At 39.3% G+C, this 26,627-nt stretch overlaps 1 protein-coding gene across 10 annotated transcripts in view; it reads right to left on the bottom strand.

Annotated features, from left to right (window-relative positions):
* The window catches only part of Hfm1 (helicase for meiosis 1), an 82,297-nt gene that overhangs the window by 32,461 nt on the left and 23,209 nt on the right, over nucleotides 1-26,627 (bottom strand). For 9 of the 10 annotated variants that reach the window (XM_087584379.1, XM_087584376.1, XM_087584382.1 and 6 more), the window contains 14 exon segments: nucleotides 26,373-26,450; nucleotides 26,002-26,157; nucleotides 23,205-23,405; nucleotides 23,034-23,122; nucleotides 20,714-20,757; nucleotides 20,467-20,568; nucleotides 19,991-20,136; nucleotides 18,379-18,473; nucleotides 17,579-17,712; nucleotides 14,724-14,771; nucleotides 5,382-5,462; nucleotides 1,954-2,045; nucleotides 551-657; nucleotides 422-469 (listed from right to left, as the gene is read on the bottom strand). In XM_087584379.1, the coding sequence (XP_087440505.1) occupies nucleotides 422-469; nucleotides 551-657; nucleotides 1,954-2,045; nucleotides 5,382-5,462; nucleotides 14,724-14,771; nucleotides 17,579-17,712; nucleotides 18,379-18,473; nucleotides 19,991-20,136; nucleotides 20,467-20,568; nucleotides 20,714-20,757; nucleotides 23,034-23,122; nucleotides 23,205-23,405; nucleotides 26,002-26,157; nucleotides 26,373-26,450 (1,421 nt within the window). 10 annotated transcript variants of the gene reach the window in all.

Raw genomic sequence — 26,627 nt, 5'->3', positions numbered from 1 at the left:
TTAAAATTTTTGTTTTGCTTCTGTCTTTGCTTGTCTGACCTTCCTCCTCCTCCCTTCCCTCCTTTTCCTTCCCTTCTATAGTAGTGGGGCTGAAGGCAGGGCCTGGCGTACACTACTACAATCTACCACTGAGTTACATCCCCAGACTCAGTTTATTTTAATTAAAATCTGAAAGTTCTTAGAAATTTATTTAACATATAATTCTGATTCCTTATTTTTCTGTAAACACATTATATTTTAAAATTAAATGAAAGGAACTAGGTTTTAAAACTGAAGAGGAAGCTGGGCATGGTAGGCCAGCAGTGTCAGCACACAGAAGGAGCAGGGAAAGCATGACTTCTGAGAACAGCTGGAGCCCCACCATGCGAGTCACAAACCAGAGTGCAGGAGTTTAGTTCATCAGAAAATACATTCTCATTACCAGTTTACTTTCATCTCTCTGGTTTTAATTCTCCCCTCCATTGGAAATCTGTAAATAAAATACACAGAAGCTTCTTATTATTCAGGTAATAAAACCTCCTGAGTTCTGTAAAGGATGTAATCTCTGTACCTGATGGTTATCCGGTTTGGGTCTTTGTTTAGTGTGTTCAGTGTTCTCTTTTCGCTTATCCTCAGCTGCACATCTAGAAACTCACTGCAGCTGGATATCATTGAAATCTGTAAAAGTTAAGCACTTGTCAGTTTAACAGATCGCATTTAAACTTTTTCTTAGCCTCATGTTGCCTAGGACACCCTGGCTTTATTTGTTAGCAAAGCAGAATTTAAAGGTGGCTTTTTATATGTTTTACTTCCTTTAAGATTCATTCACTAATAAATACTTAGAAGCGGCTTCTATATGCCAGACATTGTGATGGACAATGTGATCGGTGTCAGGATGATATCACTCAGACTGTAACAGTGGCCAAAACCAAATGTCTATCCGTGCAGCAAGAGGCACAGTGCATGCTGCTCTTCTGTCTGTCTGTCTGCCACGGCTGCTGCTGCTCTTCTGTCTGTCTGCCACAGCTGCTGCTGCTGCTGTTGACCTTCTGTAGTTTGTAAATCAACATCCCAATGATTTAGCAATGCAAAGATGCTTTAAAAACTAAGAAAACTGGATTTGTGGGCTAGTTCTGGGAGATGGAACTACGTGCTGTAAATCTCTCACGTAATAAACTCACTGAAATGGTACTGACACTGAATATTTGTTAATTTCTATTTCTTCTTAGAGAAGAATAATATTTACATGGAAATAAAAATCTTTTACTTTATCAAAGTTTGCTCACATAACTCCTTAACAATAACCAGGATTTTGCAGTGCAATCTTTAATAAAAATACTCTGGTAACTAATTGATATTTAAAATTAAAAGATATGGTTCAAAATTAAGAATAAATATCTTCTTCTCCCAATCTCTTCTTTCTTCCCATGTTTCCAGCAGCAGCCTGTGGTCTGTTCATCATGGCAGCTGCAAAACTGTTCCCACCGTTATCTCTAAGTACAACCTATTTATTGGTCCTATTTTCTCCAGAATCAGCTTCGCCAACCTGGGCTATCACAACACTATTTCCACTGTTACTGCTATGCTTAGGCAAATAATTTAGGGAAGGGATGAGGCACAGGGAACCACAGCAATATGCTGTCATGTTGTGCATGTGTGTGAATGAATATCCTGTCATTCATTCATGGCAGGCTCACTAATATATTATGCTATACTTGAAGTAGTCGTCATTATCAAATAAGTTGTCAGACAGTAGCCACACCTATTTGTATATACATTTTTCTTAGCTTTGGTGAGAAACATAAATGAAAATATATTATATTCTTAGAAGTTAAATTCTCTATCTCATAATCAGAGGGAACTAACCATTCAAATGATTTTTACTTTCTGTTCAATCTTAAGTTATAGGAGATAAATGAGTTGTCTCTACAATATTAATTTATTCTGTAATTACTATTTTTCAATGAAACTCACCAAATCTGATAAAGTTTCTTTTCCACTGATTGCACAAAATTTCTTCACTGTCTCAAATGTAATATAATACCATGCCATTAGTCTTCCTGCCTCTGTTAGAAAAGATGGAAAAAGAAACATTTTCCACAGTAGCTGATACCACTTGGTTTTTAAGAAAAAAGTTTAATAAGCATTTTCTTAACATCTACTTAGTGTGCACTGTGTGCTTATAATGACCCCACAACACGTCCCCCAAATGTAGAAGCACAATGTACAGCACTTACAGTTGGCTGGAGATAACCACAGGAAGGTGGAGAACAGAATCCACTGAATGACAATGTTTGTATACAAGCTAAAGTTGAGAGAAATCTACCTAAGAGAATGGTCAGTACAGAATGACCTGGTAACAAGAATGAGTTCTAAGTAGGATTCTAAATGTGGCTAATATGACTTGGTAGACAGAAAACAAAGCCACTATGGCCTTGGGGAGAATCAAGATTTATGGAAATGGGAAAATAAGGAAGACTGCCTTTACGACAGTTTAGAAGGGGACATCATGGAGGACCATGAGCTCTCCTCAGTCTACCTGGTATGGACCCTGCTCACTACTTAAGAGTCATGTGGGCACTTCCCAATGTACAGGGTAATCACAGCCCACACCTAAACTTGGCTGTGGTGCCTGGTACTTAACGAATGCTGCTTCACTGTTAAAGAGAAACAATGGTGAGAGACAGCTACCGCAGCCCTAAGAAGCTTTCCCTGAAAGGCGCTCAGAACTGGGATCTGATCTGTAAGATTAACTGGGCCACAGAATTCCTGAGAAATTGTTAGTTAAATTGGAGTTTCAAGATAAATTGTTTTGAAAGTAGAATAGCAGGGTGACTGGGAATCAGAAATGAGGTGAGGAGTGGATAGAATGACTTCCCTTCAAGGCTGCTGGGTCTAAGTAGTACTTATCCAAAAGCACCCAAAATATTCCAGTCCTCTCAATACACAGCAAACAGCCAGGAAGAGCCCAGTGGCATCCTGGGTCTCAAGGGAGCAATCGGCATTTACATATGAACCACAGTCTCTCCCGAAGAGGCCCTGTCTGGCATGCCAGCTGAGGGAGCAGCATTAAGAACGTTATAAAGTAGACAGAGTTAACTGAGAGAGACTGGAGGGAGCTAGGTCAGCTAGTCACTGCCCTGAGCAGGAGCCTGCTGCGTGTGTTTAACCAGAATGCGGTAGTGCAGTGTGTCAGCTTCTGAAAGAGTGGTGTGCAATGCAAACCACAAGAACATTGTTATTTGGGGAATATATTTAAAAATGGTCCTTTCACCATCTGTTTAAAAATTAATATAGAGCATTTCCCTACCCCACAAAATATTTTAAAATTTCAGAAAACACTAGTGTTTGTTGATTTTTTAATGGGAATAAAGTTTCTTAGGTAATAAAAAATATTCTAGAGGAAAAGAAACACAAAGAAAATGATCCAAAGTCAAAATATGGAACCAAAATGGGGGGAAAAAAGACTTATGAGTAAACAGGAACTCAGAGCAACTTGCTGCCAATACAGTTACCAACTGACACACCCAGAGAATTTCAACTGAAAGGCACTAAAGCAGAGTCTGCAGGGCAGGGACATGGAAGCTGTGAGAAGGCACCTCACGGCCCATGGGTCCATTTACACTTACTCCAAATCAGTCTGAAATCACCATGAAATCAACACAAAACCCCACTTTCATAAGCCCCTCCCAGCAGTGAAATGCAGTAAGCCAGTGTAGGCTTGCCAGGTGAGAGCCTGCCCAACAGACAACTTTATCTCCGACTTGATTCCCCATGGTCTTGGTCAAGTGCACCTAGGCTCACAAGGGATGCTCCAATTTGCCCTGCTGCATTTCTTTCCCTTCCTTCCTTCACAGATGATCTAGACCAATCTAATGACTGCCAGTCTCTCACAGATACCAGCTGTTTTTAAATGAGTAATCTTTCTTAAGATAGGAAAACACTGATAAGCTCACAGATAAAACTAGTCAAATATTTGAGTTTTGTTACCACAAATTAAAAACAAAAATTATATGAAGCAGAAATATTAGAATATATAGATAATTTATATAGAAATAACAAACTCTAGAAGATAAAATATTAGTAACATGAAATAACAAGAAAGTCATAAAAAACAATTAACTGAGATGTGATGCACACACCTGCAACTCCAGCACTCTGAAGGCTAAGGCAGGAGGATTGTCTTTAGTGTGAGACCAGCAATAGGTACAGAGTGAGACTTATCTTATAGCAAAACAAAATGAATTTTTTAAAATTCAAAGAATTAGAAATACTATTTAGGAACTGCTACCTATATTAATGGCAGCCTAAATAATTATAAAATAGCATTCTGCTAAAGTCAACCAAAATAGTTAATATAAATACAGCTATCATTTATAAATCCTCAAAGAGCGGAGTGGTGGTGGCACAGGCCAGCACCCAGGAGGCAGAGGCAGGCAGAGCTCCATCAGTCCAAGGCCAGAATGGTCTACAGAGCGAGTTTACCACATAGAGAAATCCTGTCTTGAAAAAAACTAGACAGACAGACAACTCTCAAAGAACAGGATATTTTACCTGGATAGAGCTGAAATCCAAAGGACTCCTTTGACCCTTGCGACCCTACGGAACTACCTCTTATCTAGCTTACCAAAAGGAAGAAAAATGGGAAGAAAGCATTCCTTAGAAATCTTTTGAACAGAGTAACTTCAGAAGCCATGAAAATCACACACATGACTGCTAAAAAGACAGGAAGGTGGAGACTCTCTTGAGAACCACATGCCCACACATGCACAGCATCCTGTCCTAAGTACCTGTGTACCTGTCCCTTTCCTTAATGCCCATGTCTACACTTCTATAAAGACTGGTTCTTAACTACCTTCGTTTCATCCTGACCCATCCTGATACTCTCTTCTAGAGTAAAAGTCAACAATACTGCTTCACCTGAGCGGAGGTTTCTGAGGGAACGTGAACTGCCACACCTGGCAGCACACAACCATGTTTCCTTTCAGCTTTGCTGCTGCAAACACACAGACTGTAATTTTTAATGAATTTACATGTTTATAGCGGAGTCTGTGAAGCTAAGCTGTATTTTCCCAAGAAGCAAAACTGGGAACAGAGATCCAAAGTCTGAAGCTCATACTAAAAAGAAAGGTCAAGGAGGCTCCCATTTAAAAGCAGAATTAACACATATCAGAAGAAAAAAATCAGGCAGCATCCATTGATGGTGAGGAGGAAAACATGCTACCTGATCATTTATTAGATGTGTTTAATAGAAAGGGAACCAATGCCTTATAGGTATAGATGTTAATATTCTACTGAAAACAAAATCACAACTTTGTTTACCATCGCTTAAATTTTAGTAAAAATAATTTTTAGTCTTAGTAAGCAAGCGTTAAACTCAGTGACACCATAAGGAAAAATACCTGTTGATCTGAAATTAAGGTCTTCATCCATCTTTATTAGGTCTAGCGATGATAAATCTTTCAGATTCTTCAAACATAACTCTGTTCAATTATAGAAAACATATTTTTAAGTTTAGTAAAATAAGGAATCAATGAAAATAAAAATTTACTATTAAATATATTGAAGATGTCTGCTGTAACATAATTGTTCTAGAAGAACTGGAGTCTTTTTTTTTATTAACTTGAGTATTTTTTATTTACATTTCGAATGTTATTCCCTTTCCCGGTTTCCCGGCCAACATCCCCCTAACCCCTCCCCCTCCCCTTCTTTATTGGTGTTCCCCTCCCCATCCTCCCCCCCATTGCCGCCCTCCCCCCAACAATCACGTTCACTGGGGGTTCAGTCTTAGCAGGACCAAGGGCTTCCCCTTCCACTGGTGCTCTTACTAGGATATTCATTGCTACCTATAAGGTCAGAGTCCAGGGTCAGTCCATGTATAGTCTTTAGGTAGTGGCTTAGTCCCTGGAAGCTCTGGTTGCTTGGCATTGTTGTTCATATGGAGTCTCGAGCCCCTTCAAGCATTTCCAGTTCTTTCTCTGATTCCTTCAACAGGGGTCCTGTTCTCAGTTCAGTGGTTTGCTGCTGGCATTCGCCTCTGTATTTGCTGTATTCTGGCTGTGTCTCTCAGGAGAGATCTACATCTGGCTCCTGTCGGTCTGCACTTCTTTGCTTCATCCATCTTGTCTAATTGGGTGGCTATATATTTATGGGCCACATGTGGGGCAGGCTCTGAATAGGTGTTCCTTCTGTCTCTGTTTTAATCTTTGCCTCTCTATTCCCTCAAAAGGGTATTCTTGTTCCCCTTTTAAAGAAGGAGTGAAGCATTCACATTTTGATCATCCGTCTTGAATTTCATGTGTTCTATGCATCTAGGGTAATTCAAGCATTTGGGCTAATAGCCACTTATCAATGAGTGCATACCATGTGTGTTTTTCTGTGATTGGGTTACCTCACTCAGGATGATATTTTCCAGTTCCAACCATTTGCCTATGAATTTCATAAAGTCGTTGTTTTTGATAGCTGAGTAATATTCCATTGTGTAGATGTACCACATTTTCTGTATCCATTCCTCTGTTGAAGGGCATCTGGGTTCTTTCCAGCTTCTGGCTATTATAAATAAGGCTGCTATGAACATAGTGGAGCACGTGTCTTTTTTATATGTTGGGGCATCTTTTGGGTATATGCCCAAGAGAGGTATAGCTGGGTCCTTGGGTAGTTCAATGTCCAATTTTCTGAGGAACCTCTAGACTGACTTCCAGAATGGTTGTACCAGTCTGCAATCCTACCAGCAATGGAGTAGTGTTTCTCTTTCTCCACCTCCTCGTCAGCATCTGCTGTCACCTGAGTTTTTGATCTTAGCCATTCTCACTGGTGTGAGGTGAAATCTCAGGGTTGTTTTGATTTGCATTTCCCTGATGACTAAAGATGTTGAACATTTCTTTAGGTGTTTCTCAGCCATTCGGCATTCCTCAGCTGTGAATTCTTTGTTTAGCTCTGAACCCCATTTTTTAATAGGGTTATTTGTCTCCCTGCGGTCTAACTTCTTGAGTTCTTTGTATATTTTGCATATAAGCCCTCTCTCTATCTGTTGTAGGATTGGTAAAGATCTTTTCCCAATCTGTTGGTTGGCGTTTTATCCTAACCACAGTGTCCTTTGCCTTACAGAAGCTTTGCAGTTTTATGAGATCCCATTTGTCGATTCTTGATCTTAGAGCATAAGCCATTGGTGTTTTGTTCAGGAAATTTTTTCCAGTGCCCATGTGTTTGAGATGCTTCCCCACTTTTTCTTCTATTAGTTTGAGTGTATCTGGTTTGATGTGGAGGTTCTTGATCCACATGGACTTAAGCTTTGTATAGGGTGATAAGCATGGATCGATCTGCAATCTTCTACATGTTGTCCTCCAGTTGAACCAGCACCATTTCTGAAAATGCTATCTTTTTTCCATTGGATGGTTTTGGCTCCTTTGTCAAAAATTAAGTGACCATAGGTGTGTGGGTTCATTTCTGGGTCTTCAATTCTATTCCATTGGTCTATCTGTCTGTCTCTATACCGATACCATGCAGTTTTTATCACTATTGCTCTGTAATACTGCTTGAGTTCAGGGATAGTGATTCCCCCTGAAGTCCTTTTATTGTTGAGGATAGTTTTAGCTAAGAACTGGAGTTTTTTATCCAAATTTTTTAATTTACATTTCAAATGTTATTCCCTTTCCCAGTTTCCCAGATATAAGCTCCCTATCCTGTCCCCCTCCCCTTCTTCTATAAGGGTGTTCCCCTCTCCATCCACCCCCTCTTCCCACCCTCCCAGCATTTCCCTACACTGTAGGGACAACCTTGGCAGGACCAAGGACTTCTCCTTCCATTGGTGCCCAACAAGGCCATCTTCTGCTCCATATACAATTGGAGCCAAGGGTCAGTTCATGTATAGTCTTTGGGTTTAGTCCCTGGGAGCTCTGGTTGGTTGGCACTGTTGTTCTTATAGGGTTGCAAGCCCCTTCAGCTCTTTCAATCCTTTCTCTAATTCTTCCAATGGGGGTCCCATTCTCAGTTCAATGGTTTGCCACTAGCACTGGCCTCTGTATTTGACATGATCTGGTTGTGTCTCTCAGGAGACATCTATATCCAGTTCTGTCAGCATCCACTTCTTAGCTTCATCAATCTTATCTAGTTTTGGTGGCTGTGTATATATATGGGCCACATGTGGGGCAGGCTATGAATGGCTGTGCCTTCAGTCTCTGCTCCAAACTTTGCCTCCATTTCCCTCCCATGAATATTTTTGTTCCCCCTTTTAAGAAGGACTGAAGATTCCTCATTTTGTTCATCCTTTTTCTTGAGCTTCATGTGGTCTGTGGATTGTATGTATCTTGGGTAATTCACGCTTTTGGGCTAATATCCACTTATCAGTGAGTGCATACTCATGTGTGTTTTTCTGTGATTGGGTTACCTCACTCAGGATGATATTTTCTAATTCAATCCATTTGCCTATGAATTTCATGAAGTCATTGTTTTTGATAGCTGAGTAGTATTCCATTGTGTAGAAGTACCACATTTTCTGTATCCATTCCTCTGTTGAAGGGCATCTGTGTTCTTTCCAGTTTCTGACTATTATAAATAAGGCTGCTATGAACATAGTGGAGCATGTGTCTTTGTTGTTATGTTGGGACAGCTTTTGAGTATATGCCCAGGAGACGTATAGCTGGGTCCTCAAGTAGTGTAATGTCCAATTTTCTGAGGAACCTCCAGACTGATTTCCAGAATGGTTGTACCAGTCTGCAATCCCACCAACAATGGAGGAGTGTTCCTCTTTCTCCACATCCTCTCCAGCATCTGTTGTCACCTGAGTTTTTTATCTTAGCCATTCTGACTGGTGTGAGTAGAATCTCAGGGTTGTTTTGACTTGCATTTCCCTGATGACTAAGGATGTTAGAACATTTCTTTAGGTGCTTCTCAGCCATTCTATGTTCCTCAACTGAGAATTCCTTGTTTAGCTCTGTACCGCATTTTTAATATGGTTGTTTGGCTCTCTGGAGTCTAACTTCTTGAGTTCTTTGTATATTTTGGATATTAGCCCTCTATCAGATTTAGGATTGGTAAAGATCTTTTCCTAATCTGCTGGTTGCAGATTTGTCCTAACCACAGTGTCCTTTGCCTTACAGAAGCTTTGCAGTTTTATGAGGTCCCACTTGTTGATTCTTGATCTTAGAGAATGAGCCATTGGTGTTTTGTCCAGGAAATTTTCCCCAGTGCCCATGTGACCGAGAATCTTCCCCACATTTTCTTCTATTAGTTGGAGTATATTTGGTGTGATGTGGAGGTCCTTGATCCACTTGGACTTAATCTTTGTACAGGGTGATAAAAATGGATTGATTTGCATTCTTATACATGCTGACCTCCAATTGAACCAGCACCATTTGCTGAAAATGCTATCTTTTTTCCATTGGATGATTTTGGCTCCTTTGTCAAAGATCAATTGACCATAGATGTGTGGGATCATTTCTGGGTCTTCAATTCTATTCTACTGATCTACCTGTCTCTCTCTGTACCAAAACCATACAATTCTTAATCACTATTGCTCTGCAATACTGCTTGAAGTCAGGGATGGTGATTCCCCCAGAAGTTCTTTTATTCTTGAGTGTAGTTTTCGATATCCTGTGTTTTTTGTTATTACAAATGAATTTGCAAATTGCTTTTTCTATCTCTATGAGGAATTGAGTTGGAATTTTGATGGGGATTGCATTGAACCTGTAGAGTGCTTTTGGCAAAATGGCCATTTTTACTATATTAATCCTGTCAATCCGTGAGCATGGGAGATCTTTCCATTTTCTGAGATCTTCAATTTTGTTCTTCAGACACTTGAAGTTCTTGTCATACAGATCTTTCACTTGCTTGGTTAAAGTCACAACAAGGTATTTTATATCATTTGGGACTATTGTGAAGGGTGTCATTTCCCTAATTTCCTTCTCAGTCTGCTTATCCTTTGAACAGAGGAAGGCTACTGATTTGTTTGAGTTAATTTTATAACCAGCCACTTTGCTGAAGTTGTTTATCAGGCTTAGTAGTTCTCTGGTGGAACTTTTGGGGTTACTCAAGTATACTATCATATCATCTGCAAATAGTGATATTTTGACTTCTTCCTTTCCAATTTGTATCCCTTTGACCTCCTTTTTTTTTTTTTTTTTTTTTTTTTTTTTTTTTTTTTGGTTCTTTTTTTTTCCAGGAGCTGGGGACGAACCCAGGGCCTTGCGCTTCCTAGGTAAGCGCTCTACCACTGAGCTAAATCCCCAGCCCCTTTGACCTCCTTTTGTTATCTGATTGCTCTGGCTAGGACTTCAAGTACTATATTGAATAAGTAGGGAGAGAATGGGCAGCCTTGTCTAGTCCCTGATTTTAGTGGGATTGCTTCAAATTTTTTTCCATTTAGTTTAATGTTAGCTACTGGTTTGCTGTATATTGCTTTCACTATGTTTAGGTATGGGCCTTGAATTCCTGATCTTTCCAGGGCTTTTATCATGAAGGGGTGTTGAATTTTGTCAAATGCTTTCTCAGCATCTAATGAAATGATCATGTGTTTTTTTTTTCTTTGAGTTTGTTTATATAGTGGATTACATTGATGGAATTCCATATATTGAACCATCCTTGCATCCCTGGGATGAAGCCTACTTTATCATGATGGATAATTGTTTTGATGTGTTCTTGGATTCGGTTTGTGAGAATTTTATTGAGTATTTTTGAGTCAATATTCATAAGGGAAATTGATCTGAAGTTCTCTTTCTTTGTTGGGTCTTTGTGTGGTTTAGGTATAAGAATAATTGTGGCTTCGTAGAAGGAATTTGGTAGTGCTCCGTCTGTTTCTATTTTGTGGAACAGTTTGGACAGTATTGGTATGAGGTCTTCTTTGAAGGTCTGATAGAATTCTGCACTAAACCCATCTAGTCCTGGGCTCTTTTTGGTTGGGAGACTTTTAATAACTGCTTCTATTTCTTTAGGAGTTATGGGGCTCTTTAGTTATGGTTTATCTGTTCCTGATTTAACTTTGGTACCTAGTATCTGTCTAGAAAATTGTCCATTTCCTCCAGATTTTCCAGTTTTGTTGAATATAGATTTTTGTAATAGGATCTGATGTTTTTTTAACTTCCCCAGATTCTGTTGTTATGTCTCCCTTTTCATTTCTGATTTTGTTAATTTGGACACAATCTCTGTGCCCTCTTGTTAGACTGGCTAAGGGTTTATCTATCTTGTTGACTTTCTTAAAGAACTAGCTCCTGGTTTTGTTGATTCTTTGTATAGTCCTATTTGTTTCTACTTGGTTGATTTCAGCACTGAGTTTGATTATTTCCTGCCTTCTACTCCTCTTGGGTGTATTTGCTTCTTTTTGTTCTAGAGCTTTTTAGGTGTGCTGTCAAGCTGATGATGTATGCTCTCTCCTGTTTCTTTTTGGAGGCACTTAGAGCTATGAGTTTTCATCTTAGCACTGCTTTCATTGTGTCCCATAAGTTTGGGCATGTTGTACCTTCATTTTCATTAAGAAATCTTTAATTTTGTTCTTTATTTCTTCCTTGACCAAGTTATCATTGAGTAGAGTGTTGTTCAACTTCCATGTATATGTGGGCTTTCTGTAATTTTTGGAGTCTTTTAAAAAGCAAGGAAAAGGGGTTGGGGATTTAGGTCAGTGGTAGAGCGCTTGCCTAGCAAGCACAAGGCCCTGGGTTTGGTCCCCAGCTCCGAAAAAAAGAAAAAAAGAAAAAAAGAAAAAAAAAAAGCAAGGAAAAACTCAAAAACATAACATCCAATTAAATATGCTAAATATCATTCAGCACTTGGGACATTTGAAATGATATATATGTATTACTTTAATTAATTCTCAAAAATTAAAAAAACATGCAAAAATATCACTTACATATACACATTGGGAAACTAAAGAATTGAGGCTGAATTACTTGTTCCAGGTCTAGGGAACTGTTTTGTTATCTCTTCTCCATTGAGGCATTTATTTTTCTTTTAAACTTTTATCAAACATATAATAGCACAAAATGATACTGGCTGACACCCAAATTCAAAGGGCACCTACAGGTCAAGGAAATGTACAGGCACATAGATAGGATCCAGAAAAGTGGCAGAATGTATTCAGTAAAGATACAGTCCCAAGAAGGGAACAGGCTGGAGCAGGAAGAAATTTAACAGTTCCACTGCCTGACTTAACAGGGGGCTCGGGCCCTCTCCCTCCTGTGCACAGTGGAGCCCAGCGCCCTCTCCCTCATTTGCATGGTGGAACCCAAGGCATGCTCCACCTGTTGCATGCAGTTCCACACACAACTTCACAAGTGTCATTAACTTCCTAACTCTGCACCCAGCAGTGTGTACTTTAGCATCATATCGAACCATTTGCTGCTCTCTATCTACTTTTGTGTGATTTGAGAGGCTGCAGATGCCCACAGCAGAAGGGGTCATTACTGCTTCCTGTTTGCTACCCTCATTTTTCATAGTTGCCTTAGTAAGGTTATAACATTTATGGACCTCACTGCCCATTCTCTTGCTTCCAAAGTATAGAGTTAGAGTTCTACAAAATTTGTCTCAATCTCGCCAGTCTCACCCCTCATCCTGTTTGCTACTTTATTGGAAAAAAGCATTTATTTATTTTTTTAGCTGATATGTTTTAGTTTTTTACTTATATTTCTCTGGAGAGGCTGCCATGTGTGCTTTCAGAAACCGCTGAATAGGAAGTAATGCTAATTCAAGCAAGTAACTGACAGGAACTAGTGAATGCCTTCTAATCATACCCTACTGCTTATCCTAATCATGTCCTCACTGCCCTGTACAGAGTAGAGTAAGCAATGCACCCAGCCCAATCCTGAAGAGAGGAGCATATCATATCCACTAACAGTCACTCAGTCACAGGGGATTCTTACTATCCTATATGCTGAGCATCACTCTAAGGTTTAAGTGTATAGTACACATTTCCTCATACATGTAGAGCTTGCATTTTAATGAAAAAAAAAAACCAATACTCAAGTAATACACTTTTGGTATTGGAAACTACTATAAAAAACTAAAGCTGAGAAATGTTTTTTTTTAAATAATAGTTTTTAAGCACTTAACTAAGGTTTGCATGCATTTCTCATTTAGCCATATAATTTCTGTATAAAATATGGATATCCCTAGTTCTCATAATAAAGGCATTTTTTTTCAAGAACAAGAAAAATAGTAATAACCACAACATGAAAGTTATTTTATCTTTAAATGAAATAGATTTAAATAAAACAGCAAGGAAGAGCTCTCTGAAATGTTGGCATTTGAACAGAGACTTGGTTGAAATAAAAGTCTAAGTCATGTAAAATACTTAAGAATGTTCCAAGAGCAAGGAGCAGAAGATGACAAGACCCTGAATGACAGTGAGCACACTGTAGCTAACATAGTGACAGTGAGCACACTGTAGCTAACATAGTGACAGTGAGCACACTGTAGCTAACATAGCGACAGTGAGCACACAGTAGCTAACATAGCGACAGTGAGCACACTGTAGATAACATAGTGACAGTGGGCACACTGTAGCTAACATAGTGACAGTGGGCACACTGTAGCTAACATAGTGACAGTGAGCACACTGTAGCTAACATAGTGACAGTGGGCACACTGTAGCTAACATAGTGACAGTGAGCACACTGTAGCTAACATAGTGACAGTGAGCACACTGTAGCTAACATAGTGACAGTGGGCACACTGTAGCTAACATAGTGACAATGGGTACACTGTAACTATACAAGGACCAATTTGGAGATAAGAAAAAGAAATGAAGAAAGGGACAAGGAATGAAGTCAGAGACAGAGGCAGGAGCTGTCATGCTCTATCTTGTAGGCACTATGAAACTCTGCATTCTATTCTCGGGGTTACTATACAGCTCTTAGAGGTTACTGAGCAAGGAGCACAATCAGGCTTGGAACACAAGCCCTGTGCTACTGTCCTTCCTCCAAGGGAAATGCAGAGAAGAGTGGGCCCAGCACACTTGGACCTGAAGAAGCCAAGAGCCTCAGAATGGTCCCCTGGCCTTCAGCCTCTGTCCTAACTAGTTCCTAACATATTTATGCTTTAGGTGAGATAATTTATTACTTTATCCTTATCTCTGTATTTGTATTTGCCACATATAGCTATTCAGAGAACAAATTAAAATTACTATTGTTACTGGATCCAAAATTATTTACTTTTACTGAAAATCTCAACACAATGAAGACACAGCAATGTTTAATTCCAATAAATACTTTTTGAATTTTTATAATTTAAAAGATACATAGTAGGGGCTGGGGATTTAGCTCAGTGGTAGAGCGCTTACCTAGGAAGCGCAAGGCCCTGGATTCGGTCCCTAGCTCCAAAAAAAAAGAACCAAAAAAAAAAAAAAAAAGATACATAGTAAAGTATTAAAGTTGAAATTTGAAAGGGAAATGTTACACAGATTTGAATAAGAATCCACAATAAATTCAGGATTATATTTTCAATTAAAATTAATCTAAAAAAAATAAAGCATTTAATCTATTGGAAATGTTTTCAGAGATCAAGGTTATTTAAAAAACAGAACCAAAATTAGCCAAGTTTACACTTTATATAAAAGCAGATATTCTGACAGAATTAATCAGTAAATATAAAAAAACTAAACATGCCAAGTTTTGTGCATGAAAAATAAATATTTTTCTGACAAGTTCACTTTTTAAATAATTTACAAAAGCATATTCTTATTTCTTTAGTAACTAATATTTTCATTAAATTTTATACAATATATATATACATATATATTAAAAGGAAATATTTCTAACCTTGTAATTTTGCTTCAATTCCATCTTTGTTCAATCCAGATATAAAACCTGTAAGTGATAAAACTTTTATTTAAAAAAAAAAATCAGTGGGGTTGTGGATTTAGCTCAGTGGTAGAGCGCTTGCCTAGCAAGCGCAAGGCCCTGGGTTCCGTCCTCAGCTCCGAAAAAAAAGAAAAAAAAATCAGTGTATTTAATTAGTCTTTATAGGTTCAATTTAAACCTCACATAAAAATTGCATCTACATTTTATATAGATTAATATCAGTTTAATGAGCTCAAAAAGGCTTAAATATTCATAGAACAAAACCACTATTTTGAAATCTTTTCAATATCAACTGACTATATCTTGTTTTCTTAACTGAATTAAGTAATCTGAAACTATTGAGCAAGAAGCATGTAGAATCAGTTTAAAGATCTTAAAGATCTTTTTATTATGTTTAATTATGTCTTCATGTCTGTGTGGTGAGTGCACTTGAGACAGGTGTACTTTTACTGAGGTGATCTATACATCCATCCACAAAACAACTGATTGAAACGTGGCATATTGATACACCTGGGTTTATACTGTAATAACAAAAGGAATTTGAAGCAATCCTATGAACACCATGAACTAAAAGAAACTGAAGCAAAAAAGGAAATACTTCCGTTTACCTCTAGTTCAAAAAATATAACAGAACATGAACATACTTGTGGAAAACCTTCTATATACTGGACTGTGGTATGTAGGTGTCTGTGTCTTCATATATATTTAATTTTACTTTTATATCAATATAATTTAACTTTTATACCTAAGATTTCTGTCATTTACTGTGATAATACAGTATAAAAAATTCACTACAAAATAAATTACTCACAAGGAGAAAGAAATGCAAAGTGGGACATAGATGAATTTTGCATAACACTGATAAAAAAGATATAAGTATACCCTCCACAGGGTATATGTGAATACAGTACTCTCAAGAACTGTTGACATCCATGTAAGCCACTAAGGACAATAACTTAGCAACGAGCACTATATTTAAAATGATGGGTACTCTGAGCTAGAAACTTCATTTCTAAGAAGTCAGCATGAAGATGAATCCACACATGTGCAGACACAGTGTTGATAACAGTGGGTAAGCTTAAGATGAGCATACGGGTAACTAGAACTGCTTAGACATGAGGGTGGGGCTGGTTAAGAGCTCACCTTCTCTTGCAGAGGGTCTGAGTTTGGTTCCCAGCACCCATGTCAGCAGCTCAACTTACCTGTAACTCTAGCTCTCAGGGAGGTGGAGACAGGAGGATAACTAGGTAAGAAAGCTCAAGTTCGAGTTCAGTTAGAAACCCTCCCTCAAGGAGTGCACAGAGTGACCAAGGAGGACGTGTGGTACTTTCTTTTAGACTCTGCTCACTGCTACCTAGATATACATGCACACTCACCTGACAGACATATATACTACAAATACACAAGTAAAATAAATCCTTTTCATTTTAAAAACAGAATTATGGGGAAGTTTACCACCCCTAGGTAAATAACCAAGGGACGCTTAGTCAGCCTGCCCCACAGGGATGCATGCCCACCCATGTACACGGCTGCATTCATCACAACAGAAAGGGGCTGGGATGAATGGATAAAGAATGGACATACAGATACAATGGATTTTTTCTAGCCATAAAGAAAAATTAAATCATGAGATATGCAGGAAAATAAATGGTAATGAAGATCACTTCAGAGAAACAAGCCAGACTCATGCATGTAGTCCAGACTTAAGTGTGTGCGTGTGTTTGTGTGTGAAGGGATGGAAGCACAGGTGAGAAAGGGAGACCTTAAGGATGATGGAGAGGGTAATGGACCAGGAGAAATAATGCAGAAGGGACCCTGTCTGTCGGGATCTGACGCTCCAGTCACAGGGCTGTGGAGGAGGGAAAGCAGAGTAAGGAAGTAAACAAGAAAGCACGACAGGCATGAAGAACACGTCCCAGTGAAGCCTCTCTTACACTGTACACGCTAGCCTAGCACTTGATCAAACGGAAAGTCTCCAAACCATATGGGGGGAAACTACAAAGAGAAGTGCAGAACAGTGAAACAGGAGCAGCTTAAAATACAGTCACAGTGGTGGCATACAGCTCCGAGTGCTGAGAGGCTAGGGCCGGAGATTTTTGTGATTCATGGTTTGCCAAGGCCACACAGCAAATCCTTATGTTCTAAAGCAATGCTCCTAACAATTTCATACTCCTCCCTACAAAAACTGAACTGGGTTCCTCCCCCCTGCAGGTGGCCAAGACGAGTAACTTGTTTTGAACTAAGTGATGATGTGTGACTACAGTTACAAATAAGGAAATGCAGTTTTTACGTAGCCAGCCTGTCTTTTATTGCTCTTCCTGCAGGAAGAGAGATGCAGGAAAAGGCCACACTGAAAACAGAAAGCCTCTACAGCCTAGAGTTCCAAGATGTTGTGTTTTAAGTAATTTGTTAGAAAACGATTACAATGGGACATTGTTTGCATAAAAATGGAAAATTATACCTTATTTGCTTTTATGATTTGTGTTCTTATTAAATTGGAAGATGAACAGCTACAAATTTAGAATGAGAGAGCAGCTGAATGATAAATATGAGAAAAGTAAGAACTTTAAAGCTTTAACTTATGTTAAATTAGTTTATATACTTGACTTTTTCTTCCACTTTTTAACAGTGTTGGTTTCAAAGTTTATTAAAGGACTAGGAGTAGAGCAGACAGTGTACTCTCATTTTGCCTACTCTTACCTCTGAATATATTGGTTACTGGTACTATTTTTTCTGTTGCTTATTAGTTTCTGCAATCTATTCTGTAACAGTACAAACAGAAACCCCGAAATCTCCAGGTCGGAGTAACGAACCATAGTGAGATGGGTTTTTCAGAGCTCTGATATACAGCAGTGTGGACCGGATCCAGTCCAGGGCGATGCTCACGTCTGTGATGGTGTGCAGCACTATCTCTGCGTTCAGGTGCTCAATAAGATGTCTGTGCAAACTGACGGGGGAACTGCATGGTTAATGTGAATTTCAAGTACATAAATATTACTTTGTAAGCTTTAATAATATATATAAATGTTAGTTGCTCTTTAATTAATAATCAATGAAAAGTTTTTCAAAATAAAACAGAAAATCTTAAAAAGGCAGTCAAGATCTCTAAAGAATTGAGGTTTCTCCTTACTTCACAGATCTAAAATACACGCTTTTGTAAAGGCCACTGTGGTAATAGTAGTGAGGATTATGTCCTACTTTCCCAAAGAGGAGTGCTCACTGCACACTGAGACCATCCCAGATATTATTCTCTCATTATAAAATGAAGCTCAAGGTATGAAAACATTTCTCTTACTGAGAGTAAATTTAAAATTACAACATTCTCATAAGTTATAATATACTAATAATTAAAAAGACCTTATTACTTTTTAGGATTTTATAACAAAGATATGTACTATTGTGTACATATAATAATATAATATATATATAATAATCACTAGATAACTCTGTTGTCTTTAAATAAATCTATTTAATTACATAAGTTTTACAGTTAAATTGTTAGACTATTCCAAGAAAATGGCCTTAGGAAATCCCTAAACCGAATTTCCTTTCCATACATTAAAGGAGAAACAAGTCAGACTAGTTACCTTTCTTTGGGAACTGCTCTCCTTACCTGCTTTCCACAGTGTCATTACAAGCTAGCATCTGAACGTACTTCTCTCTTGTACTTAGTCGGGTCATAATAACTGCAGTAGCTGTGGTGTCAAACTGCAACAGAGCACAGAGACTGGAGAGACTGAGCACACACAGGCCAGCACCTTCTCCTCAGAACTTTCATTTCACACTGAATGGAAAGGACTAAAATCAACTACTGAATTTTTTTTGGGGGGGGTTCTTTTTTTTTGGAGCTGGGGACCGAACCCAGGGCCTTGTGCTTCCTAGGTAAGCGCTCTACCACTGAGCTAAATCCCCAGCCCCCTGAATTTTAATATTAACAAAAGTTTAATTTAAAAAAATCTCTCAAGTATCTTCCAAGTAAATATCACTTTTGTTTCAATATAACTTAATTTTGACAATGTTAAAGTCAAAATAAATCTCTGTAAACTGAATAAAAATTTAAGATTTAATGTAGTTTTCATATATGCTGATAAGCTAAAGTCATCTGAAAGGAGAGAATCTCACTTAAGAAATGGGATGAGGAAATGTTGGAGGGTAGACTGGGTAACGACTGGACTGCAAAAAGAGATTAAAGGTAATTTTTAAAAAAGAATACGTAACATCACAATTAAAGGTATACTAGTTGACAAGTTCTCTTTCATCCCTCAACTACTGAAGTAAACTAGAAAACAAAAATAAAGTAGACAAAAAAAAAAAAAAGAGGCAGGACTGCAGACAAGCCTGTGTGGGGGAGGGCCTGGCCCATTGTGGGCGGGGCCATCCTTTGGCAGTGGTCCTGGGCTCTGTAAGAGGCAGCTGAGCCAGCCATGGGGTGTCAGCCAGTGAGCAGCACCCTCCATGGCCTCTGCATCAGCTCCTGCCTCCAGGTTCTGCCCTGTGTGAGTTCCTGTCCTGGCTTCCTTCAGTGATGAACTGAAGTGTGAATATGGAAGTGTGAGCCAAATAAACCCTTTCCTCCCCAGCTCGCTCTTGATCAAAACGGTGTTTCATCACAGCATAACTACAATGCCGCATAATTTGATACATTTAATTTATCCCCTAAAATTAAAAACTTGTGTGATATAACATTTTTATACTTTAAAATTGATTTTCTTCCAGGATGTTCTCTTCCGCATTCAAACATTTAATTATAACATTTAATGCTACAACCCTGGGATGTTTCACATTCTTTACTGCACAACGGCCCTTCACAGGGAGAAACTGCCTGTCTAAAACGCCAAGATTAATCTCAGTGCTGAAGAGGCGGGACCAGAACAAGGGCCAGTCTGAGTTCAGCCTCAACTACATATAGAGATCTACTTCCTAAAATAAACCGCGAGTGACCAAACCCCTTCATTCACACAAAAAGGTGAGATGGAAAGGCCCTTTAAAACCCCTTTCACACGACCGTCATTCACAGAGAGCAGCTTAGAGAAAGCTGGAATACGAAGGCTATCTAAGTCTTTTTATGTTTATTCCACCACTAAGGTTGATTCTTAAATTGTTATTTTTCAATATTATCTAATTTGAAATGCAAATTAAAACCACACAAGCCCCCTTCTTTGCTATATTTAGAATGTCCAAAAAAAAAAAAAAAAAAAGGGAAAAGAAAAGCTATTGTCCCTTACCTGGGGCCTGCCAGCTCTTCCAATCATCTGCAGGATGTCTGTCTCGCTGTACTCTTCAAAGGCACCTCCAGTGTAGTGCATGGTGGACTTTATAACGACCAGGTGAGCCGGCAAGTTCACTCCCATAGCTAGAGTACTTGTAGTAACTATCAGATCGAATGATAACAAGCCGTAGAACTTTATTGTCCTGGGAGGATATTTGCTTATAAATATATACTGATAAAAATGGACTGAAAACTCTAAGAAATTTAGGAAAAGGCATAATGTACCCTAAAAACAAAACAGCTAATACGTTATTTTCAAGTTGCCCTATGTTCAATAAAATGATAAAGAATTCAACCTTACAAAAAATTTACTGTAATACACATGTACAGTTCTCTTTAAGTTCTTGGAAGAAATAGAATTATTTAAGCTTTTTTCTCTTAAAATATTTTTTCAGAATATTTTAACATCTATAAGAAATATGTTTTACTTACAAAGAACTGGTAGATCTCCAGAAGTAAACAACTCTTCAACCAATTTTCTATCTGACAGCTCCATTCCAGCATGATGGTAACCAACACCGTACACCAAGGTATCTACAGTAGGAGCACACTGCCTGTCGGCCACTGCTGCATGCACCAGTCCTGACATGCCATTCCAAAGAATCTCTAGGCAGGAGGCACATCTGAGACTGCAGAGTCAGTTTCCAGAACAAAAAGGGAAACTTGTCTTTAAACCTACCTTTTAGCTTTGAATCCCTTATAGAATATGCAGACTTCTGCAACCTATTAAAATATAAAATTAATGTCATTCTCTGTAACATTAGGAAATTCTGAAATAGTTTATTATTTTAAAAAGAGACTTTCACAACACCATCATCTGAAAGTTATCTTTAAAAAAAAAACAAAACAAATAAAACAAAAATCCACAGCTCTGACAAGTTTTATGAAAGGAAACCCTCTTCACATACACTCTCTGAGTCTGTCCTGGCGGGGTTCCAACAGTATGGGATTCCCCTGGGCAGTGGAAGCCAGGTGCATCTGTAGCAGGAGGAGGCACTGAAAGCCCTCTTTGAACAGCAGAGCCTATGTCAGGGCAGCAGAGTAAAGTGGGGAAGGAGCGTGGGAGGAGGAACAGAAGCAAAGCACACTGTACTAAATGCCTTACAATTGTGTGCCCACAGGGCAGGGGCAGCATGGGATATTTAGCTTTCCTATTCAGTGTGTTAGCTGTAACATTAAACCAAAAATTTAGAAAAAATGCAAATACGTAGTATATGCATGAGGTCAGAACAAGAAACCAACGCCATAACTTTCCTAATAATGTTTGTAAGAAACAAGAAGTTTCGGGCCTGCTTTAGTGACAGCACAGAGATGAGGGCAGAAGGACCGAGGCACAAGCTGTGCCAGTGCTGCAAAGCAGAAGCAAAGCCAGGCTGGGGAGGCCAGTGGTACAGCACCTGCCTTCCCCACACAGGGCTCTCCCTCAGTTCCTAGTGTCGCAGTGATGGAAGAAAGGCCAACCTTTAAAACTCTACTGCATCATTAGTAAGTGAAACACTGAAACAAACAAACAAAGAAGTAGGCATAGCTTTCTACTGCGCTCTGTCCTTCTCCCTGCCATTGGCATATATTCATAAGGACATTTCCTTTATGAAAAAAACAAAAAACAAAAGACAACAAAAACCCAAAAAACAAAAAACAAGCTTAAGGAGAGGAGGAAATTATGAAAGTTTTGATAATTTTAGAAAGGAATTCTGGGTGGTCTTAGGGATATCTAAGAAACCCCGTGTTGTTGTTTTCTGTCTTTATTGTAGCTATGAAACTATTAGGTATGATTTTCTCAGTCACGATTTTCTCTAAGGCAAAGCGACATGTCACGTCACTGATAACACAGCTGTGCTGCACACAGGGACTTCAGAAATGTCGCCTTGTCTAACTGTCACATTGTTGTGATAAGCTAGTTTATTCTCATATACTGAGACTGGTTGTTGAAGACATGGACGGCATTGATTCTAAGTACGCTGAGGCGCTCCTGTAATCCCAGTGTTCAGGAGGCAGAGGCAAGATTGCCTCAGCTACACAGCAAGACCCCGTTTCAAACATAAAGTAAAACTGGAAGGCTGAGCGTGTAACTCCTGACAGCCCGACTGTCTGCGTAATGAAGCCCTGGTTTTCATCTATAGTGCTGAAAAGAATGAATGCAGAAAGAAAGAAAGAAAGAAAGAAAGAAAGAAAGAAAGAAGGGAGGGAGGGAGGGAGAGAGGGAGGGAGGGAGGGAGGGAGGGAGGGAGGGAGGGAGGCAGGCAGGCAAGTTGAAACTGAGAGAAATGACGTGCCTGACAGCACATAGTGGCAAACATGGAGTGCTATAATTCACATCCGTGTCTGTAATGTGACGACTTCCAATGCTGGCATTTCATTGCTGAAAACAATTGAAATTATAAAAAATGATGAGGATAAAAAAAGTGGTGGGAGGGGTGAAGCAGAAACCTTCCTGAGCAATGAGGGAAGAAGAGGGATGGGAAGAGGAGGTAAAGCGCTGCATGTGTGTCTGCTCAAGAGAACAACCGTGTGAGACAAACAGCTTCACTGTGTGCAGTGGGGAGAGGGAGGGGTGTGTGTCCTGCTCTAAGGGAGCCCACAGCCTGTCTCTCATGGAAAGGTTCAGCCAAAAACACAGTAGTGTTTGCCTAAGAAGACACAGAGTCTATGCAAATAAACCTCCTATAGCACAAAGAATTCCACACGCCTTCATCATCGTCTGTGAGCGGGGAGACACACACTTCTTATTCTGACTAAAGGTGACAGACAGCACAACTGTCCACTGTGTTCACTCCCAGCAAGGAGAGGTTCCGAGTTATTTACAGCTACCCAGTCCTCTCTCCCCTATACCACACTTTTGTCTTTAACTCCACTTTTACATTTTCTCACTCAGTCCATAAAGCACTGATATTGTTACTGTACACATAAGAGGTCTAGGCTTCAAGACCAGGTTAAGGGGTAAGCCATGTTCTTGTGTCACCTACGTGAGCCCCAAAAGTCCTTCCCTTTGCACACACCGTAGTTTCTGCTCCACGGTGATGATAAACTTAGCGTCCTTCACAAGAACAGAAGCAGCCTGCTGCACACCTTTCCTCGTTGCACAAAACTGAAAACAAATCAGAGGATTACATATCACTCAGGCTAACAACTCAACACCACTCCCCAAAACAGCAGCTGAGAGTCCATACCACGAGTGTGGGCTTCTGATCGGAGTACGTTCGTATAACACTGTACACTTTATAGTTGAGGGCTAAATCAAACTTGAATTCAGTTTGGTTACTACTACTGGGGAAACCCAGGACCACTTTCTGAAGTTTCACAGGTCTGTGGCTCTCATCCATTTTCAGACACACAGCAGGTCTCTCCCCATCTGAAAGCCATTCTGCGATCTGAGAAAAACAGAAGCATGTACTTTTTTTCTAGTAAAGTTCTATAGCTAAAAACAACACACTTTAGATCACTTTAAAGTCAAGGTCTGAAAGGATTTAATCAAATCATCTTTTGTCAACATTACGTATTTTACTAATATTACTCTACATTGGTAAATGCTACCAATGTCAGTGTTCAAGACTGTAGCACCTTCATATGGTAGAGTTCTGACTAGTCATTAGTATTTTGTTTACATTCCCTCATAAGAGACCAGCATAGAATTACAATCATTCTGATCATAAAAATCAAAGTCCCTGTGGCACTGTACCTCCTGGTCACTGCTCAGAACTATTCCTGAAAAAGCCGAAACCTCTGAATTCCCTAAACACTAGCAACATGGTAGCAAAGCAATGGCTGTCTTATGTTGGTCTTCTAATCAAGGGACAAATAAGCTGTTTAAAAATACCCATCTGTGTGTGTGCGCATGTGTGTGCATGTGCTATGCATGTATGGGGGCCTGAGGGGACAGAAGAGTGCATCAGATCTCTGGGATCTGGAGTTACAGCAGTTGTGAGGTCCTGACATGGCAGCAGTGACTGAACTGTGATCCTCTAGAAGACCGGGAAGGGGTCTTAAGCTCTTGACTCATTTCTCCAGACCCCAAATAAACTCTTGTGAGATGGCAGTGCCAAAAGCACATTTCAGAGGCAATCTTTGAATTAATGATCAGTGACTGGTTCTGTGGCAAGTGGTTGCACGGTGTTTTACACATGCTGACAGTGAATGGCCTGGCATCAGACGCCCCAGGTCTGACCCAGGTGGGTGAGGTCAATTGAGTTTTCATTCTCACCTTTGTGGATCACTGCCAGCATGGACTCCTGCAGCGTCACAGCAAACAGCAAATTTAAGACATGTTTCCATTGACATTCTTTACAGAGGGTAACTGGCTTCTTCCACAAAGATAGGTATTGTTGACTCAGAAAACAGTGCCCAAGATTTTGGGTCTAGGGAGAATGACTGGGGTAACACAAAGTCTGTGGGCATCAGGATTGGCCTAAGATAGCACAGAAGTCACTTGGGCTGTTGTGATGCACAAGTGACATGACTCATAAGGATGGATTTTCATGGTCTAGAACCAAGTCTCACGATTTAGGTAGAAAGGGTAGAAAGCAAAACATAAATTCTGGGGCCCTTGGGGGCGCTGACTGAGGGAAGGTAAAGCATGGGCAGGTTATAAGGTGCACATTTCTTCCCCAGCCTTCCCAGAGCAACATGCAAGCACCTCACTCCTCTGAAAGACAATCCATGTGTCTGACCTTTGTCTGACCTTTCCAGGCTTCTCCAGGGCTTGACTATGTGCCCTCTACACCCTATCTACCCACTTAAAATAATAAACATTCCATGTGGCTCTTTACCATGAACAAAACCAGAATAAGAATTTAAAGATAAAAACAAAATTTGCCACTGGAAGAGACAATATAGCAATTATTTACAAAAGTAATTTCTAAGTATTACCAAAACCATAATAGGCTGGGAAGTAAATAGGAGTGAGAAAAGGTACGACTGTATACTAGCTTCTAAGAAGACTGAGTCTGGAGAGATGGATCACAGGTAAAGGGCACCGGCTGCTCTTCCAGAGGACCTACGTTCAGTTCCTAGCACCCACACGGCAGCTCACGAGCATCTACAACTCCAGTTCTAGAGGATCCAACACCTTCAACTGGCCTCCAAGAGCACCAAGCATGTGCAAACATACACGCATGCAAAACATATAGCATACATATCACAAAATGCAGTTTGCTTAGTAATTAAAGAAAAGGTCATACGTGATTATAGAATAATAGTGCAAACCACTATTATCTTTTAGTCTCTTGTAGTAATTTTCCCCTCTGTGACTTACTGCCTCCGTCTACTATCCTAGGCATAGTCCTGGGAGCTTCTACCCTCCATACAGTCTAATCTAGGCCTAGCTCTGAGACTCACTGCTGAATAAGCTCCCTTCCCCAGTTCTTTCTGCTCTCTGGCTGGGTAGTCAACTCAGCTGTGCTGGCTCAAACTCCTCTTCAAGCTGACTGACTGAATCTGGCTTCTCTCTCAGCATGGCTGATTTGCTCTGCTTGGCCTCAAAATAATCTGCTCTAATCCTCTGGCTCCTTCTCATTCTCTGCTTACTCTGTCTTCATCCGTGTATAGCTTGTTCTTTCTGTAACCTGTCTTCTGTAAAATTCTCCTGGTAAAACCATCTCCTTTTTTTTCTCTCTGTGTTCTCTTAAGCAGCCTCTTTCCTGTATGTTCTCATGAGAGCTGGGCAAATCCTAGTCTGTCAAATCATACGTAACACATTACTAGCCAAGTTATAAAGTACCTGAAATAGGTAAAACTATGAATTTTAGATAAAAGCAAATAACAGATTTGTACTGAAAACATTTTATTAAATTTTATCAAATTTTATGGCTATATAACTTTATTACATCAATGAAATCTGGCACTAACTTTCTACATACACTTTCCTACTAAACTTATTAACTGACCAAAAGGAAATATCTTCTCTGAGATCAAATTGACTAACTATTCCACAGACAATAAAAAGGGAAGCAGGTGAAGAGTCCGACTTACATCCTCAGCATTGGGAATTGTTGCTGATACAGCTACAAACCTCACTGGAGCAGGGCTGGCGTTTTCTAAGGTCTTAGATAAAGACTGGACAGTTTTCATTCTGCTTACTACAACCTCAAGAGTTGGACCACGGTTTTCATCTTTAATAACATGCACCTAAGCAAGAAATCAAGAGAGAATATTAAGTATAAAACTAAAAATGTATTTAATCAACTAAAATAAACAGTAATAATAATATTAATTCTTTTCCTTGAAAAATAGGCATTTTCCATTTTAAGGGACTAAATACCCATTTTACTAACATGTCTTTTATTTCTATCCTTTTTAAATATCATCTTATGTTCATCTCTAAAAGTGAGTGTGTTTACTACCTCATCAATGAGAAACAGGCGAACCAGTTGGATGAAGGAGTTGTCTCTCCACTTCCTAGTCATACTGTCCCACTTCTCCTATAGAAAAGAGCACACATAGTCTGATCTAACAGGAAACTACAAGTATTTAAAGTATTATTAGGACACTGATATATTTTATCAGACATATTACAAACCAAGGGCAAGCAATGTTTTGGTTGAGTTTTTAAAATCTCCCCAAAGAGACGAGGATTAAAAGTTACTTGAATGATTTTA

The sequence above is a fragment of the Rattus norvegicus genome, chromosome 14, assembly GCF_021556685.1.
Source record: "Rattus norvegicus strain SHRSP/BbbUtx chromosome 14, alternate assembly SHRSP_T2T, whole genome shotgun sequence".
Taxonomy (NCBI): domain Eukaryota; kingdom Metazoa; phylum Chordata; class Mammalia; order Rodentia; family Muridae; genus Rattus; species Rattus norvegicus.
Note: the sequence above shows the minus strand (reverse complement) of the source record. Positions and strands in the feature narration are given on the sequence as shown.